This window comes from Sphaeramia orbicularis, chromosome 7, assembly GCF_902148855.1.
Source record: "Sphaeramia orbicularis chromosome 7, fSphaOr1.1, whole genome shotgun sequence".
NCBI classification, from domain to species: Eukaryota; Metazoa; Chordata; class Actinopteri; order Kurtiformes; family Apogonidae; genus Sphaeramia; species Sphaeramia orbicularis.
This window is the reverse complement of record NC_043963.1, coordinates 36,517,915-36,537,262: the sequence shown is the minus strand read 5'-3', so window position 1 is coordinate 36,537,262 and position 19,348 is coordinate 36,517,915. Positions and strand designations below refer to the sequence as shown.

At 39.3% G+C, this 19,348-nt stretch overlaps 1 protein-coding gene across 2 annotated transcripts in view; it reads right to left on the bottom strand.

Annotated features, from left to right (window-relative positions):
- The window catches only part of cacnb3b (calcium channel, voltage-dependent, beta 3b), a 34,150-nt gene extending 18,469 nt beyond the window's left edge, over positions 1–15,681 (bottom strand). The window contains exons 1-4 of one of the 2 annotated variants that reach the window (XM_030138965.1): positions 15,504–15,681; positions 2,503–2,622; positions 1,874–1,996; positions 1,584–1,675 (exon numbers count right to left, since the gene is read on the bottom strand). In XM_030138965.1, the coding sequence (XP_029994825.1) occupies positions 1,584–1,675; positions 1,874–1,996; positions 2,503–2,622; positions 15,504–15,542 (374 nt within the window). In that variant the 5' untranslated portion in view covers positions 15,543–15,681. Of the gene's footprint in view, positions 1–1,583; positions 1,676–1,873; positions 1,997–2,502; positions 2,623–5,510; positions 5,611–15,503 lie in introns of those variants that run through there. The other variant, XM_030138964.1, reaches the window with a different exon arrangement.
- Between the last annotated feature and the right edge of the window lie 3,667 nt (positions 15,682–19,348).

The following is a 19,348-nucleotide window of genomic DNA, read 5'->3' as shown; positions in this document are numbered from 1 at the left end:
TTGAAAACATGACATGAAACTGTCAGAGCAGTGCATAATGGGCCGGATCTACTAAAGGTTTACGTGTATAAAAACATGAGCAAATTCATTGTACACACCAAAAAATCTACAAACTGATTTACTAATAGTGTGCACTAAGGGTTGTGTCTTTCAAAGGTGCAAAATAGCGCGTCTGCATCCACTTAGTACGCTTGCCACAATGAATATGCAATATGGGGCGTGTACTGGGAGGAGAAAATGTAAATATATTAATTTAGCACATGCAAAGTGATTTATCAAACACAAAAGCAATTTTGCTCATAAAAACTGCGTCTATATTTAACACGTCTCAAAGGAAGGTGCAAACAGTTCGTATGCGTAATTGCGCACACATGGCTGCAGTTATTGTCACAAGGAGACATCGAAACGATGAAAAAGGACGCTGAGAACACTCGTGTGAACATTTTTGGGATGAATGTGGAAACACTCATTAAAACATATGGCCTATCCAGCCTTGTCATTTTGGAGCTGTTGGAGGAAGTCAGAGCAGATCTGGAGTCAGTCAAATGGACCTGCTCCTCAACGCTGCTCAGAGGCACCTCATCCACTGTGCCACAAACTGTATTATTTGCCAACATTTTATTATACGCCAGTTTTTCTTTTGTTCTTCTTCTGATGTCTTGATATCTTCTTTTCACTTCATCCACTGTTCACACTGTTTTACCAACAGCATTTACTTTTTCACAGATTTTCACCCATACAGCATTCCTTTGTGTGATCGTCAGATTTCTTTGCTGTAGCTCATTTAAGTGCTTATTTGCTTCATCTACCAACACCTCTAATTCTATAGGGTCGAATTTAGCTATACGTTTTTCCAAACTCGCCATGCTGCAAACCAATTAAAAACAAGCAAAACCCTCCTTTAATTATGTGAGTCTCCAACACATTTGCACCTGTTGTCATTTACACAATCACTCTTAGTAAATCACATGCAAACCTATAAATCAACCTCACACACAAAATTCTAGATTGCGCACACAAATTAGTACATGCAAATTGGGATCTTAGTAGATCTGGTCCATAGTGTACTATATTATGCTACCTGTATTATACATGTGCATAGTTTTCACATATTGAAGAATTCAGAATCTTTATTTTTGGTGTATATTTTACATGCAACACACATCATATCTGTATTTACCCCATCACTATCTGAACATGCAGACTAGGAGCACTAGGCTGACATGTCAGGTGCTAGAGGAGCAAATGTGGAGGTTAAGTGCCTTGCTTAAGGGCATGTCAGTCAATAATGTCTCTGCTGGTGCAGGGAATTGAACTGGCATCTCTTACGACAATGCAAGGAGATGTTCCTTCCATGTAATACTTTCACCTGCCTCTGTTCCCTTTTATTCCCATAATTCCACACAGTCTACTGAAATGAAAGAAAACGCTGCTTTGAATCTCTTCTCTCACTTCCTGCATTTCCTATCATCAGACCTGATGTAATGACTGTGAAATTAGCTTGAAGCAGTCTGTACTTGTACATACAGATGCCTACAAAGGCTTAAAAAGAAAAGTGTTTTCTGGTAATGTGTTGCCTTTACTTCATGTTTTCCAGTTTGACTGGGCTGGGGATGAACGTGATGTCTGCCCCTTCCTTCACCAGCCTCCCGATCCACCAGTCATTGTTGTATTTCTGCATGACAGAGAAACATCCTGTTAGTGTTTAAGAAACCACACATTTGGTCCAAATAATGAACAACTGGTCTGTAACTGACTGTTTGTCGTAGCCATATATCCAGAGTGATATCATCAAACTTCTCTAAATCTCTGCCAACAGATCAGCTCTTTTTCAAAATGTCAAACTCTCCCCTTATTCCTAAATGCCACTCACCTCTTTTATGTGCAGAAAGTCTTTGGTTTCAAAGTTAATAGCGGCACCTTGGACTGGACAATCTTCATCGAGGGCCCCACAGTAACTCACATTCGTTTTTACTGCAAATGCTACTGGTTTTGACTGTTAAAAGAAAAAACATAAAAAACAACACTTACATCCGATCTTGTAAACTTTCACTAAACTAAAATAGCATTAAGGTTATGAATGAATATGACTGAGCATGTCAGACATTCTTGAGGAAATAGAGGGGAATCCCCTTCTAACTGACCTTTAAAGTCATTTTTATTGCCCAATATCACAAGCCTCAAGAGGTTTTACAATTTGTACAATCTGTAATACCCCTCATCCTTTCTTAAAGTCCTGAAGGCTCTGACGGGAAAAAGCAATTGAGGAAACATCAGGAAGAGCCACAGAGGAGGAATTATTTTCCAAGATGGACAGGCAGTAACATACATGTTCTTTGTGCAATAATTGGCATATATCCTGTAGTGTATTATATACAATGAATATAGCAATATACAAGCAATGTTTATACGGAACAAAAGGGATGATGAGCAGCCATTCAGGCACTGTCAATGGACAGGACCCAAGCCGCACACCTCCGACCCCTGACCCCTAGTGCTCACCTTGGCTCTTTCTAGTTGTAGCTGAGCCTGGCGCTCGGCTTCACGCCGAGACGCCTCCCGGTCCTCCTCCAGGGACAGGTCGGAATCCGAGGGTCGACTAGTGTAGGAATCGGCTGAACCCTGGAAGAGTGGGACAATAATTACAGCTCAAGTAGCGGACTTAAATCCACGTCAGCAGTGAACCTACCATTTACAGGCAGCTGTTGCCACTGTCACTTTCCCAGAGTATCTCATTAACAGCTAAGTTTACATTACAAGTGTTGATCTATAACAGATATCTCTGATACAGTGCCAGCCAGATCAGCTTCATCTCCCTCTGTGTCTACCACGTCTCTCTCCTTGTTCAACCTGCCTCTGAACCTGTCTGTCCTTTCCTGAAACCACGTGATCCAGCAGCAAGTTCCTGCAGCTTTCCAAAGCAGCACTCTCAGGGGAGCGTGTGCATGAGTACTGCAACAACACCAACAACCAGTACAGCCATCGCTGTCTTCTTATTTATTCAACCAGGCAAACTAGATGCTGGCACAAGCCCAGAGTCTCCAACCTGGAAAGAAAACCTAAAACACAACTCTACAACACAAGAGTACTAGTACTGCTAGAATTATGACTGTACCGACTGTAACATTTTGGGCTGATATTAATGCTTAGGATAGAGAGAAAGGAAAGAAATAAAAAGAAAACAAAATTATTAACAAAATAATTGAACTTTTTGAAACTCTTTCAAACAACCTTAACAACCATTTAAAAAACACAACAAATACACATTAGCCACTACCATGGGTAAGTCTTTTTTTAATTTGCTAATAGGCAAAAAAAAAAAAAAAAAAATCAATTTCTGTTCATTCCAGATTATTCTATATTAGGAATAGCACTGATCTGGTGTCTCTACTGGAAGGACATTTAAATGTACTGTTTTCAAGATTACTTTAACTGAATTTACTAGTGAGTTTCTGCTTTTTCTAATTCAAGCATTGTAGATAAATATAAGTAGTAAGTAGCATATATGTGGTCCTGTGCAGAGGCAGGTCATATGTAGTTTTATGATTATTAGAGTGCACTAAGTTAAACTATATTTTACCAACAGGTAAGAGCAAGTTTAAAATAAAAAGACAATATTAAAGCTTTGTAACATCTGAAATGTGAACTTAAACACACACAAACTTGCCATGACAGAATAAAATGAAAAGGTAGTTGACTTAAAATACAAAAAAAGTGAAGAAATTGAATAAAACGTATACTTTTTAAAAACCTGCTGATCTGTGATGTGCAAAAAAGAAGTAAATTAAAGAACTGAATCACAAAAAGTGTTAACACTTTAAAGAAAGTGTCAGGAATTCAGCCATAGTATATAAAAGTAGAAATGTGTACTGCGACACATGGAAAATTAAGTCCACAAACAACTTCCCTGTGTTTGTAACAACCAGGGAATGACTCTCTAAAACCTCTAAATAATATAATCAGTAAATATCACTGTCACAAGTAAATATCCAAACTGATGAAACTCTTCCATCACAAATGTACACACATTTTCAACCCTTTTTCGGCAGCCTCTCTGTCTCCACTGGCTGCAGTCCCAGCTGGATGCAGGGCTGGAAGACTCCTCAAATACCAGACAGGAGCACCCACATAATACTTCTAAATATAGCCCCATAACAACGTCATCCTTCTTTTACCTTTTTTTCTCCCCACTTGTCACCTCCTCCCTCTTTCCTTTACAGTTCCCGTTTCGTTTCTTTCCTTCCGAAAAAACTCTAAACTGAATCTAGTGCAGAGTTTTTGCAGATATCATTAGAATATCAAAGCCTATGAGAGGTGAGACAGATGAGACCATGCTGCAGATGGAAAAATGGGGCTTTATTTTCTGACACATCAGATGAGTCTGTATTGTCTCACTGTAATATCATTCCCAGCTGATGGAAATTTAAAACAAAACTGTACTTTTTAGGCAAAAAAAAAAAATCTGCAAAGACATAAAAACAGTCTTGTCTCTGTCTTTTTGTATTTATTCAGATTAAAAGATAAATAATAGAAATTAAATTGTGATCAAGTCAGACGGTTTCCCACAACTATACACTCAGTCCAAATAAAGACAAACTCAGCCTCAATACTTAGTTTTAACTGTGAACAACATGCTTCCAGTAAACATATAACAATGGAATCAATTGTGGAACAAAATATAATCAGTGATATAAAAGTCTAAGAGATGGGACAGCAATTGTGTTACTTTTTCAAGTCAATTCACTCCTTTTTGGACATTTGGGGTCATGGCTATGAAACATAACAAAGACTCACTCACAAAGCTGCTGCTTTTATAGGAGAGAGAGAGGACACAAGATACAAGGAAGTTAATAGGGAGAAATCCCATACTGGAAGTCCTATTAGACACTGAAACATGATATAATGACGCTGCAGCAGCAGAAGATTCTCACCAGCAGAGGGAAGCATGCACAAAACAAACAAGTTTATCAAAGAACCAGCTGAACCTGAACAGAATGATTCACAGTGATTGGTCTGTTTGGAAAAAAAGAGTTGCAATATTCCTCAATATCAAGTATATCCGTAGATGAATGTTTATCTTTTTCTGCTCAGTGGTAAAAAGTCCAACAGTAAGTTTGCATCATCTTTTTTTCCATAGTGAACTGGAAATAACTCTGAAAACAGAACTCTGACAGGAGTTTATTGGTAGAATTACTTAGAGTTCAGGCTGTTGCTATAAAATAACAGATTTGAACAGAATTCCCCTTCCTAATGAGATATAAGTTTCCAGCAAAGCTTCACCAGCGGTATAGTATATAGGAGGAGGAGATGGGAGACAAAGGAAGAAGTGGGGAGATGGGAGCGAAGTGAGTGAACCAGAATAGACTTCTGCTGAGACAAGAGTGAGAGGGAGGGGTGGGAGAGGAAAAACACACAGAAAGGAGATGTCTCAGAGCAGATAAACACGGGGCTTGTGAATGAAGAGACTGCATGCACAATGTTAAAACAAAAAGGGAGCGTCAACAGCGTACCTTGTTACAGATGAGTCCTGTAGCGCTCGAATCTGAGGCAGACATGATTCTGCTGCCGGAGCTCTCTTCCCCCCCATTGCACAGAAAAGGCGGAACCCTCCTCCCCTCCAGCCCGCGGTTAAAGGGGGGAGAGAGAGGGAGCTCAGCCTAAGTGCTTCACAGCTGACGTTGCTGCGCTGCTTCAACAGCCATTTCCTATACAAAATTGATGCCCTGACTGCAGCACTGGTGTGTACACACCCGCATACTGGAACAGTGGGTTTCTCCAGCTTCAAGGCTGCCCTGTGCTCTTGAGTTTAATGCATAATTTCTATCTTCTCTCCTCTCTTCTCCTCAGTTACCTCCACATCACAAGCCTTATGTATTCCTCTGGAGCATCAGAAGTCTTACATTCACACAACACTGTCCACGCAAGTTCTTCAAAGTGTTTGTAAGTGTGTGTGCTGTGACTTTTGGATACCCTGAAAAGATGCTGTGAAAACCCACCAGTTCATTTGAGCGGCTGGTATTGTGTTTACTCTCACACTGCAGAGTAGCATTTTTCACTGGGCACAGATAGAACTTCTATAAATAAGACAGAACAAAGACTGAGCAGTTATGTAAGCCATGCTAAGTGATAATAACAACCACCAAGCAAGGAAAAGCTGAGAGACAAACAGATCTATAATTGGCATTTCTCTGTCAGTGAAATTGAAGCAGTATGGATCCTCTTCACTAAACAGGTGAAGAAAAAAAACTGTACGCAAAGGAAGTGGAGGAGATGGAGAAATGGAGGTGGTCATGAATAGAAAGATGAAAAGGACCGGAAGAGGAAGGCAAGGCTGTGCCCGCCTTTCTGTCTGCCTGCCTTGCACCATCCTCCTGACAGGAAGGTGATGCATGAGCCTACAGAACAGTAATGCAGCGGTGAGTCAGCAAGCAGCCATCTAGAGTCCATCAGATGTCTTAATAAGCCTGTAGATAGATCTCTATTGTAGGAGATGGCCTCATTGTTCCTGGCAAGCCTCTCCAGGTCGCCCCAGGCTGTGAAGACCCTACTTCGGCGTCCATTATGCTGGCAGCATGCGTTCTCTCACCCTCATTCAACTTTGGCTGCTTATGAATTAAGTGCACTCCACCAGAGCTTTTAGCAAAAAATGTCTCCGAGCTATATTTCTGCCCGACTTTTTAAAATGAACGGGAAGCAAGCAAACCAACACACACACACAAGAGCATACACACATTATTAGTAAGGGCAACTAGCTCCCTCACTTGCATCTGCAACATAAAAGACAGAGTGACTACTGTCATCATTAGTGCCGTGCATGAAGTGGCCACTATTAACATAGTTCTTCAGACAATAAGAGATGGATAGAGAGGAAAGGGAAACTGACAAAAAGAAAAATTTGAAATCTACTTACATTTATCTGTTGAGCTTTGCACTGTATTTTACTGGTGCTAGTTCGAATTTTTCATACTGCGCAAATTTTACTTATACCAGCATAATATTACATTCTTAGGCAGTAATGGTTGCTGTGGTATGTTAAAAATAGTTTCCATAGATAGATAAAGTTACATTCTGCAGCTGTGTCATGCATACTGATTAATCACCTATAACCTATAATAATCAAACTCCAGCACATACATAAGAATTTAAAGATGTTTTTGTATCCTATGTACTTGTCACAATAGAATAAACCTAAAAATCCTGCATTAAGGCACAAAACCACTATGGTCTTCAAAATATTAACTCATTTGTGTCCATCCTGCTCAAGACTGGTTGATGTGATGAATAATTTCCCTCCAGGCATTAATAAAGTCAGCTAAGTAAGTCAAAGGACAGCAAAAGCAGGGAGACCAGGGAATGAAAAAGACAGACTAATATGAGAGGTAAGTAATGCAAGAGAGGGAGAGAAAAAGAAAGTCATCACAACATAAAAATAGGATCAAACATAACAGCAGAATCTGCTCTTTTTCATTATTTTTTACTGTTTGGAGGGTCTAAATATAGCTCCTCTCCTCTCCTCTCCTCTCCTCTCCTCTCCTCTCCTCTCCTCTCCTCTCCTCTCCTCTCCTCTCCTCTCCTCTCCTCTCCTCTCCTCTCCTCTCCTCTCCTCTCCTCTCCTCTCCTCTCCTCTCCACCTTCACAGGCCTTGTTTGGCAGTGGGAAGAGGATAGTGGAGGATTGTCAAAGTTCACTGACTTTTGATGAATTCCCCCAAGAAAGAGCAAAGCAGATTTTGAGACTGGCTCAGCTATATTCACTGATGCCAGATAGCCCATCTGAATGTGAACTAAGTGCCTATACAGAGAACCAGAACAGACACTGATGCTTGTCTTTGTTCAGTCTGTAGCATGTGTTCATTCTCTGAAGTTAGGCTGCATGTCTTTTTGTCCTCCTTTCCAAAAGGATACTATTACATCTAGTGATGTTTCAGTCACCTTTGGTTCATGATTGTTTCTTTATTTAGCACACGTTTTCATTCTCAAGGGAAAGAAACAACACAACATCAAAAACCTGACTGTTAAAGGCGAATGTAGAAACATTTCAGCCCTGAATATTGATTTAATATTTAAATCCTGCACTTGGATCTGCCACATATGCCAATTCTTATCAAGGCACTACTAGAGTTGGGAATAAAGTAAATGCATGCCAACACTTTAAGGCATTAAAATTAAAGTGTAAATATAGACTGAAAAGATTATACTCCAAAGTTCTGAAAAGTTGGTGCTACAGACATCATGGTTCAGTTTAGACAAAGTATGATTTGATGATTTACTCTTCAAAACAAAAGAGAAGGGCCACACATTGACAGTACAGTCACTGTATGATACTCTCCTCCTACTGGTATGTGAGAGTCTTCACAGAGGTCATTTTAAAGGACACACTGGTCCAGATTATTTAAGTAAATCTAAGGATTTGAGTGTTAAAGCATCCCCATCACCTGCAAACATCTCCATCCTATAGACTACCCAAAAACACCCTACTGTCTGTGTGCGGTAGGAGCTGAGGCAGCATTACAGGCAGAGGTGGATCATCCAGAGCCAGAGAGAAGGTCTCCTGACAGTGCAACCAGAGCGGGGCAGAGTGGATCAATAGGAGAGCCACCCAGATTGATACTCCATCCTGTCCTGAGCAGCTCCACCCTCCTCCTGCTCTAATGTTACCTCAGGATACTTTCTCCCTGCCTGTAATAATCCCTGTCAGGCCCTACAGCCTATAAATACGCTCCTCCATGCCATTTTCAAACAAAACAGTATTACTTCCATCATTCCTCTATTACAATAACGCCTCTTTAAATGAAGGTTTACAACCACCTAGTATTAGCCAACTATACAGATAAATCTTACTGATGCAATGGGGACAATGTAATGATGTGAATCATCATGGATGGGCCGTCAGTGAAGCTGGCATACAGTGGAGGAATAGAAGAAGGGTGCAGTGAGCCCAGCCAGGAATCCTTATCTTTTATCCACGCTGCCGACTTGGCCTTGCCGGCTACACTGTGCATACTTAGGCTTTCATCCCCCCGGGGATCCCTCAACCTGACTTCACCAAACTGCTTCAAAGTGCAGAGGGGCTGGAGCTAACCCACATAAAGCTGTGTACCTACAGTGCAGCACAGAATGGCACAGTGCTACATCCTTCATTAAATCAGATGTGTTTGTTAGAAGCTGACCTGATTTAGACTCTAGGTTTGAGTTGGGCCTAATTGGTGCATCTTGATTACTGGGCTGGGCTAACTGAGGGAATGTCAGACTTATCAATATGTAATGGTGCCCTACATATCTGCATATCCCAGCTTTACATCTAAAACAGTCTGTATGTTTTAATTCGAGTTTCATCTTAAATGATTTTAGCCACCACATAGGCTCGGTTTATCGTAACAAAAGCCCCTTTTTTTTGCATACAGACTGAAGATGTTACAGCCTGAAGGTCTGAGCGTCTATAAAAGAGAGCCTGATGAATAAATTGAAAATGTAGAAAAGAGAGGTGTCCTAGATAAGAAGAACCTGACTTACAGATCTTATATACAAACATAAGAGAGTATTTTGTTAACATTCTGATTTTTGTGGCGGTAAAAAGTAATAAGACAGAGTTGATAATAAGGAACTCAAAAAGAGGCTTAAACTGGGATCATTGGGCCTCTCAACATGGTTGGTTTATCAAATTTAATCAAGGCATTGCACACTGATCCACCAACACACACACACCTACATATGCACACACACACAAACACACAAAGCACTTCGCTCCTCACGGGACAGGCTTTTAGTGCTCTGTCTCATGCAGTATTTAATTGACCCTGCACAGGAAGCCTAGCGGTCCCAAATGCACTCCTTCCCCCCTGCCAACAGAGAACGCATGAACGCCAGCAAGTATGCCCACAGCTTCCCAACACTGTCACACAACTGTACTAAATACCATTTCTGCTTTAGTGCAACTCAGACTTTTAACGGAAATGTCACGGCTGATGGTGAGGAGTTTGGACAGATTTCTTCTAAAACCGTCACATGCACGCAGCAAAAAAAAAAAAAAATTCTCAAACTTGTCCGCAAAAATTAGAAAAGCAGGAGAGACACAACAAAGCCAAGCCTGTAACAGCAGATATTAACCAAAGGCTTCTACAGATCTATTATTAGTTTACAGTGGCTTTCAGTGCAATTCACAGCCAAGAGATGAGATGCAGAAGAGATTGCAGTGTACTTACTCAGTTGGAGGTAGGAGAGCACTCTCCCTATGTCTTTTGCTTGCTCTCTCTGCTAGTCTGACATGGTGTGCTCTCTCTCTGGGGTAACACTAAAGTGTACTGTAGCGTGCTTGTAAGCAGTCTTTCCCTCTCTCTTTCTCTACACCCCCCTCCTCCTCTCTCATTCTCCACCACTGTCAGAACACAACCCTTTGCTACGTCAGAGAGGCTCTCTCTGCTCTGCATATCATCCTCCCAACCCTCTCTCCTCCTCTCTTCCGTTCATTTCTACCTCCCGTTGTCCAATGGGACTCGGTTTCAAAAACTGCATGTTAAGCTTCTTCAAGACTCTTCCATGACATAACATAGTGACCAAAATGACCATGAGATATTTTATAGTAAACAAGTTCAATTCAGGCACCGTGTGGGAAAAGCATACGGCTGGAAAGTATGTGTGCACCTGAGGTCTAAAAGCATCCGCTATTCCTGGAAAGCTCACCAAAAGATTTTAGAAACTGCTTGCAGGAAGTTGTTTCCATTCAGCCACAAGAGCTTAAGAGAGGTTGGGCAGTGGTAGAAGAATAGGTCAGATGCATCAGCAAAAAGTACTTCAGGCACGAAAAGTAGAAGTGCTCAAACAGCAAAAGGTCTCTATATTATAGTATGGTATGAGATTATTATCTTGGCCAAGGAACATATTCATATATATGATAAGTCATGCTTATCTGTCAGCAGGATTGCACAGAAATGACTGCACCAAATCTCAGTTCTGCAGCAGATCCATCAAAATGGGTGCAGGATGAAAGCTTTTTTTTTCTTAATTCTTTCTTTGACATCAGAAAGTGATTTACACCCATGTTAACTTAGAACTATGACCTCTGTTACCATGGTAACAGGCTTTTAAACTAACCGGTGGCACCATTTGACAAAGGTGGAAAACAAGGATCATTATTTGTGGTTTGTTTGTGGTTTACTAATACTGTTGGGTGAAAAGAAGAGTGGAGTATTGGCCTTGTTGGAGGTCTGTGTTCTCTGAGTGAACATCAAGTTGCAAATGTAATGATGAAACATGATGATGAAAGATCAGTCGGTCAAAATGAAGCTAATTTTCCTTCATTTATTGTATATATTAAAAGTACAATATATAACATTTATATTAGGGATGTGCATGAATAACAATTAGGTAAACATAGATGACTTCTTTTATTCTTCTTTGGGATATACATAATTAGTATACTGGTGGTAAACCAGATCCTTCCCCAGTCTTTCTTTTGTTTCCTTTATTATTATTATTATTATTATTATTATTATTATTATTATTATTATTATCATTATTATTATTATTATTATTATTGTTATTATTATTATTATTATTATTGTGGTTTGGGTGGAGGGCACATGTTAATTATTATGTTATGATTAAATGACTAATTAATATGCCCATCCCTAATTTACATGTGCAACATTAATGGGTTTTTGCTTAACATCCAATGTGTGGATGGATCAGCCTTAAAAATAAGCTCCTCCCCTGATTTTCTTGGTTACCAGCATTTATGAACATGACTTATAAATTGATTCCAACAATTTGGTTCAAAAGATGAATTTGCTTGAATGTGTCATTGCATTTTTGTTCTCATTTTAGGTTAGGGACTAATGATGGGACTTATTCTTGGTTATAATCTTGTGTATTCTGCTTTTTAATATGTACTGTCCCTTTGGAAAAAAAAGAAAATAAGCCTTCAAACTTCAAAACCTCATTAGTTTGTTAGTGTATCTGTATAGTGTACCCGTAATTTTATGACTTTTGTTTATTTTTTATATAGTACATACAAAACACCCCCTAAAACTATTGCTCCAAGTGCAGCATTTGCATTGCATATTATTGTTTGAAATAGGATTTTTATGCTGTAACAATACAGCTTTTCTTCATAAAAAATGTCCCCAGACATGCAGCACACAGGTGTATGGACAGGGGTGTTCCCACGCAGCCAAACACCACTGAAAATCTAAAAGTGGAAAACCTGTCATTTCTATTGTCCTGCCACACAGTCTTTTCAACCACAGTGGATTTCAGCATGTCAAAAGCCAAAAGTTTAGAAACAGAAGAAATACATGTGGTGGTGAGGGGATATGGGAGCCATGTTAGTTGTCTCTGTTCGACATGTGGAGGCGTCCCCTGTGCAGCCCTCTGTTCACCGAGTGGGTTCTGCGGATGTCATGGCTGGCTGTATTCTGACAGCTGCTCAGCTGATATGTGTATGTGTTATGGATATGCATATATAGGAAGGGTTTTTGCAGCCATGAAAACCAGTGAAAAATCTAAAATCAATGACATATATGTCAATACGCAAAGTGTGTTTTATGTATGACACAGCTTGAAATCAACAACACACATTGAAACCAGTCTGATACCATAACACCATGACTATTAGTGAAAAAATCTACAGCAAGTTGAGATTCATAATTCATAGCAGAGGTTGCAGGAAACAGTGCAGCGGAGGAGGGAAAAGAAGGAGCAAGAAAAGGAGAGGGCATTCATTCGAATTCTGTGTAAGCAGCAGATGTGAATAAAACATGAATGAATGAAGGTTTGAAAGTTAAACTCCATGGTGCTTTGCACTGAGTGGGAAAAAGGCAAAAAAAATGGGGAGAGCAGCTTTAGGAGCTGCACCCAAGCATTGAGTGCAGATGTCTGTCAATCTGTCCCATATGAAGCGCTGCTCTGGGCAGAGCTGCTGCTGGTGCATTATGGATGAGGGGCTATTTTAAGGCACTGGGGATGCTGCGTTTTGATTTTTGAGTAGAGGAAGATGACACCTGGCTGCTGCCAAATCTTTTCATGAGGTTTGTGCAGCACTTGATGGGTTCAGACATGCAGGTACAGCATGTGTTCCAACACAGACCTTATCCCTGTTTGAAGTACGCAAGCCAAGATGAAGGATGAGGTAAACAGACTGGTGAGATGCTGGTGAAGTGGGTGAGAGTGCCACTAAGCAGCACATCACACTGTCGCTGTACTTTATATGGTCACAACACACACAAACATATGACATAATGTCTGCTGAGGATTACACACTGAAATACAGGGATGTATGTAAATCAGTTCATCCTTTTAGTCACTAAACAAGATTGTAAATGCTGCGACTGTGACCAATAATAGTGAAGATATTTGTCAACATGAGTCAAAAACTTAGTTAACACATGTTCATGTTTATGCTTCATGGCAGGACATGAGCTTTTAACTGATATTACTGATATGTAACTACTCATGGCAACACATGTACATGTCTATCTTTTTCAAATTGCCTTTTAGTTCATCTTACACCTATAACCAACCTATAAGTTAAGTTACACCATTAACAATGTAAAAGTACTGTCCATACCCTGAAATTTGAAAATCATTTTTAAAAAATAGCTTCTTCAGCTTTTTTCCTTACAAAAATAAAAAGTATAAATAAATTCAAATAAGACAACTCATTGTTGTTTTGCATTCAGAGCATGACTCTGCTCAACAGTTCTGTATTTAATCACACTATCTCACAAAGTGAAAAAGTAAAAAAAAGAAATCGCAGTATGTAGAATTTATGCAGCATCTGCTCCTAAATGTTATTGGCTCTTGCTTGGCTACTAGGATTCAAGAAAATCAGCTTGGTTGTTTAGTTATAATCCAACATTCATGCAAACACATGATAACTATAACGTGATTCTGGAGGAAATGCCTACATACAGAATTATAAGTTAAATCAAATTAAAAACCTCAAAATATAAATTTGTTGTGTGTCTTGTATTGCAGTGTCAGAGTTATTTCTTCTCTATTTTACAACATGAGTCATTTCATTTAAAGAGCCAAATCCTCCTCGACTAGATTCTATGGGATACTTTCCACAAAAGCATCGGTTTGATGCAGCTGCAGTGTGTTAAACCTGTTGTGACAGACTGACAGGACCCCCTGCAGCTCTCCCAGCAGACACACACTGAGGCATTCATCTACGATCTCTGGAGGACTTTTCAGAGTCCAGTTTGACCAGTGGCATGATCCAAATCCTGGTTTTGACTTTTCAAGGACCTTTAGTACACAGGCCAGTCCCTCTTGGTGGGGAACAAGCTCACAGAGAGGCAGATGGAGACCCTGATGGTGTCCTGAATGGATTATCTCACAGTTCCTCAACCATCAGTGTGTGTGCATCTATCTATCTATCTATCTATCTATCTATCTATCTATCTATCTATCTATCTATCTATCTATCTATCTATCTATCTATCTATCGATTTATGAAATTGTCTTTGAAAGTGGCACCATCTTCACTTGACACGTTTATGATTATTAGCTAAGATTCCTAATTTACTAAAAATCTACTGATGGTAAAAGTTAAGTTTGTCAAAACATTTTGCTCTTTGCAAATAATATTTTGTGCAAGTTACAATCATAGTCAGTTGACACACAAAACACACATTTCTAGTGTTTCCACACATTATGAGTTCAGCATATAATGCACACTGCACACTGACATGTTAAGTGCAAAGGGAGGTCACACTAAATACCAATCTGGTTTATACAAGTTTGTCAAAACATTTTGCACTTTGCAAATAATGTTTTGTGCAAGTTACAATCATAGTCAGTTGACACACAAAGCACACGTTTCTAGTGTTTCCAGACATTCTGAGTTCAACATACAATGCACACTGCTGGCACTGAAGGAGTAAGAGTTGCACAGATGATGGAAGCCAATCGATTTGTCTGTACAAAGGAACACAGCCTATAGTGCACATACAGTCACAGACTAGATGCATGGGACTAAATGACTTATTATGGGAAATGGTCTGATACAGTTGTAGCTTTTCCTCCAGATACATGTGACTGACTTATCCCACCGCCTCTAAAATGGTGTGAGGGGATAAATAAATTCGCAGACAGACCATGATTGTTTTCATCTGTTGCTCTGGCTGGACAGTTGTTTGATTCTAGTCGAATATCTTTGCATTAACATTTCAGAGCCACTGCAGCCCAGGCTCAGTCGTCCTTAATTTCTAGTGGCAAACTGACAGTGTTAGTGCATGTCGTGGCTCCTCCGCTCCCATCTAATTGAATCACCAGTATCCCACCGAGGACCTGCACACTTGGCTGTTATTGTCCGAAGGTAGAGGAATAATCCACTATATGGACCCATGCATCCTGGTTCCGCACCCGTCTGTCCCTCTACAGCATCCCAGACCCTGTTCAGTTGTACACAGTATTACCTCCACCACCCCACCGAATAGGTATATATACATATATTAAAAAAAAAAAAAAGAAGAGGAGAAATAAAACTGAAAATGAACCAACCTCGTTGAGCAAAAAGACGCTTGAATTGGTCAGGGACATCCGCAGCTGACGGAGATCACGGTCCTCAGCCAAACTTGGATGAAAAGGAGACAATTTCACAGAGGCATCAACTAAAGGCAGAGCACCGCGCCTCGTCCAAACATTTTCACAACAGCAGAACCCAGACGGCTCGGCTGCTTCTCAACGCTTTTATTTGGATCCGAGGCTCCGGCGGAATGTGCCCTGCAAAACCTCTAGTTTCTGTATTCATGGCATGATCAATGACTGTACACAAAGCCATACGCCCGGACACACGGATGGATAGATTACAGCTTTCTTTATAAATTATGCAAGACTTGCACTTTTCACACAGCCCAGTCCCCCGGGGGTCTCTGCGGCTTCATGTCGGATTTCTATTTTTGAAATGGAATCTATGAGAACTGATAATCAATTGTGAGTTTGGCACTTGCATCAAACTCTCCTCTTGAATAATGTATATTTACTATGCATGGATATAAATACGAGTCATTCAGGCAAGATTTAGGTTTTTGTCTAAGATGGGACTGGCTATTTTTAGATCTGTGAGGCAAGGATTTGTCCTTTACAAGATTAAAACAAATGACATCCTCCTCCAATCACACCACGTGATGTAAAATGATGTGATGGTTGTCAGTGGATCACACATATGGAACATAAATATAATAATCCCTGACTTTATTTGCTGCAAACAAGAGAGCTCTGACAATGGTTTTCAAATGTTCACAGGCTGAAGTTGTCCACGTGGGATGGGGTGGGATTGGGGGGGGCTCTTCTCGGTTTTCATCGATCAAACACTCTTGGCCCCCTCACATCCCCTACACGCCTTCCATTTCCACGGCACCCATCGACCGCTGCCATCAGGTACCTCATACTGCCAATGTCAGAGACAGGGAAAGTCACCCCCCACCCCCAGTTTGAGAGTTTATATGACCTCTTTATTAACCCTTTATTACAGTACAGTGACAGCAACCATTACAGTGAGTCAACAATCTCAGGTCCAGTGTGGTCTCCAGGGTCTGTAAAGACCACCTTTGCATGAACAGTGAGTGTACCTGCTTTTGTAGGTACCATGAAGTAATGGTACTAATGTAAGGAATGATGTTCAAAGGGATAATGTGGATGTGGACAGGTGTCTGGATCAGCACTTATGTTGTTGTAATGTTCAAAAAGTGATTTTTTTTTTAACCTTGTGTGTGTTTTTCTTGTTTTTTTTTTTTTTTTTTTTTTTTTTAATATTCTACTGTGTTTATTATGAGTTTTGTTGAACCACATTTTGATGCCGGACCTGACATGTGGGGTGGGGGAGGGTGGGGGTGGGGGGGTAGAAACAGGGGAGAGAACAAGAGAGAAGAAGGTGGCGAAGACCCTCACAAGAAAGTATCAACAATACAAACAGTAACAATAATGGTAACAATAACTGCAACCAGAACTGATTAAACTGGGCAGAAGAGAGAGAAAAAAACCCCAAACAAAACTACAAAAAAACAAACAAACAAAAAACAAAAAACCAACAACAATGAAATACATGAGACCTATGAAATGATGAATATAAGAAAAGAAAGCATGAACAAAATATCTTTTTTTTTAATTTTTTTTTTTTTTTAATCTATGGATGCTTCTATGAAACTGGTCCCTACAAACAGGACAGAGGGGCTAAAAATTCAAACCAGACGTAGACAAATGTTATAAAGCAAGTTTGGAAGCACTTTGGGTCTATTTTAAAAAGAAATACTTACTGAGATAAAAGAGAGATTATTTTTCAGATAAAACACATTTTTATATTATTTTACATTATATTTAATACAAAAATCTGCATGTAACACGGTCAAAAGGACACAAAAATTATACGCTACTATTTTTTGGAATATCTCTTCATTCTCTCACAGGTACATTTTGGGAATTGAACTAATTATGCAAGGCAGAGTGTTTCACAAAAATGACTGCTGTTGCAAAATCATTCGCGATTTACATGCATTTAACTGGGCAGGTTCTGCATGTAACACAAGTGGGTATGATGGATGTTACACACAAAACCTGGAATTAGACTGCCAGCTCATGAAAAAACCTGCATGTCTGGATTAGAAAAAACATTTCAAACCATGTTTTCCAGATCAAATGCACTGACACCTAGGTAGCTTTTTATGTCACAATTTTGGTCCTATTTTTGGCCCCAATATTTTATTAAAAATTCAATAATTTTGGGATGGCCCAGAGCAAGAGTATAATTTTTTTGCATTTATCTGAGGTCATAATTAGGTACATCCTGGGGGGAAATATGTCTAAATTTCTCTTTTATTATTGTGTCTAAAAAGCTGGCAAAGTACCAGGTACCAAAATGTACTCAGTTTCCATTTATTTCTTGAATTTTTTTTTTTTTTTTTTTTGCCACTTATGGGTAAGGAACCAAATATGGTAACTTCACTGACCTTGATTTTCTACATGACAATACAAAAATGTTAAAAATTTTCTCAAAAGTTATAAAGTTTTGTTAAGTCCTCTAATGGCACACTAAAGTTGAAATTTTGAATTTCAGAGTATTTCTATGAGTGAACTATAAAGGGTTAATGTGGATCTGCAAATAAAAAACAATATCAAACTGAAGCAATAAAAGTTGCAATCTTTTTCTAGAACTGAAAAACTATTTGCAATAGGCTGATGATAAATAGCCTATAAGTCCAGATAGACTTGACTTGACTTCTCTCCTTAAACAAATCCCTTTTTTGTTCTGTCCTCCTGTTTGCTACAATTGTATTTCACCCAGTTTTTCTTGCACTTAATAATGTTTTGCTTATTGCACTTTAGCACTGATCCTTGATTTGACCCTCTCTTTTATAAGTCACTTTGGATAAAAAAGTCTGCTAAATGCAATTTAAAGTAGTATATAAATGGAATATATGCCCCAAATTATGTTGTGCTTGTGCTTTATAATGGTTCTAATTAATACAGTATTGAAATTGTAAACCTTCTATCTCCCATATCCTCCTAAGACTTAGAAATGAATTTTTGCCCTCTGTAGGGGACAAGAGTTTCACAGCTCTACTTAGAAAAAAAATCCTGCCCACTGCAAAGGACATTCCACAAAAAAATAATATGAAAATAAAACTGTATCTGAAAAACTGTTGCATTATGCTTTTTCCAACCAAGACAATTATTTAATTATGTAAAAAAGCCAAAACATTTACTTTCCTGGGTCTCAGGAGGATATATCAACTAATAAACACACCATCGTAGGCCACCTCCAGGTTTGTTGTTTTAGCAGTTTTGAAATGAGCATGTCCACTTAGTTCTCATTCTCTTTTTTTCAGATACAACAAGAAAATAGTGGAAAAATGTGCACAGCCTTAAAAGACACACAAAACACTGAACTAGATGGGTTCTAAAGATTAAAGTCAGCATTTAGTGTGACCTCTGACCCCATGACAAGAAGCAAGGCAGACAGTTCCAAACATCTGACATGTGTTGAATGAAATATAGTATGAAACATTAGAAAATTAATGCAATAATCTTATATTGTCTGAACAAAAGGGTTAAAGACATGTTCAGTGCAAAGGGAGGTCACACTAAATACCAATCTGGTTTATAGAAGATGCTTTTTTCCCCTGAAACTCTTGTTTTTAATGTTGCATACTTCACATATATCCAGATGAGACTGATAAATGCATATGTGTGGTTTTTAGAACTTTAATAAACCAGCAAACCTAATGTTGGTCTGGGAATATGCATCATACACATTCCATAATACGTCTGCATATGTAGGCTAAATATATTTAACCCATGAAGACCCAGACATCCACCGTCAACCAAAAGCATTTATTGATCTAAACTGT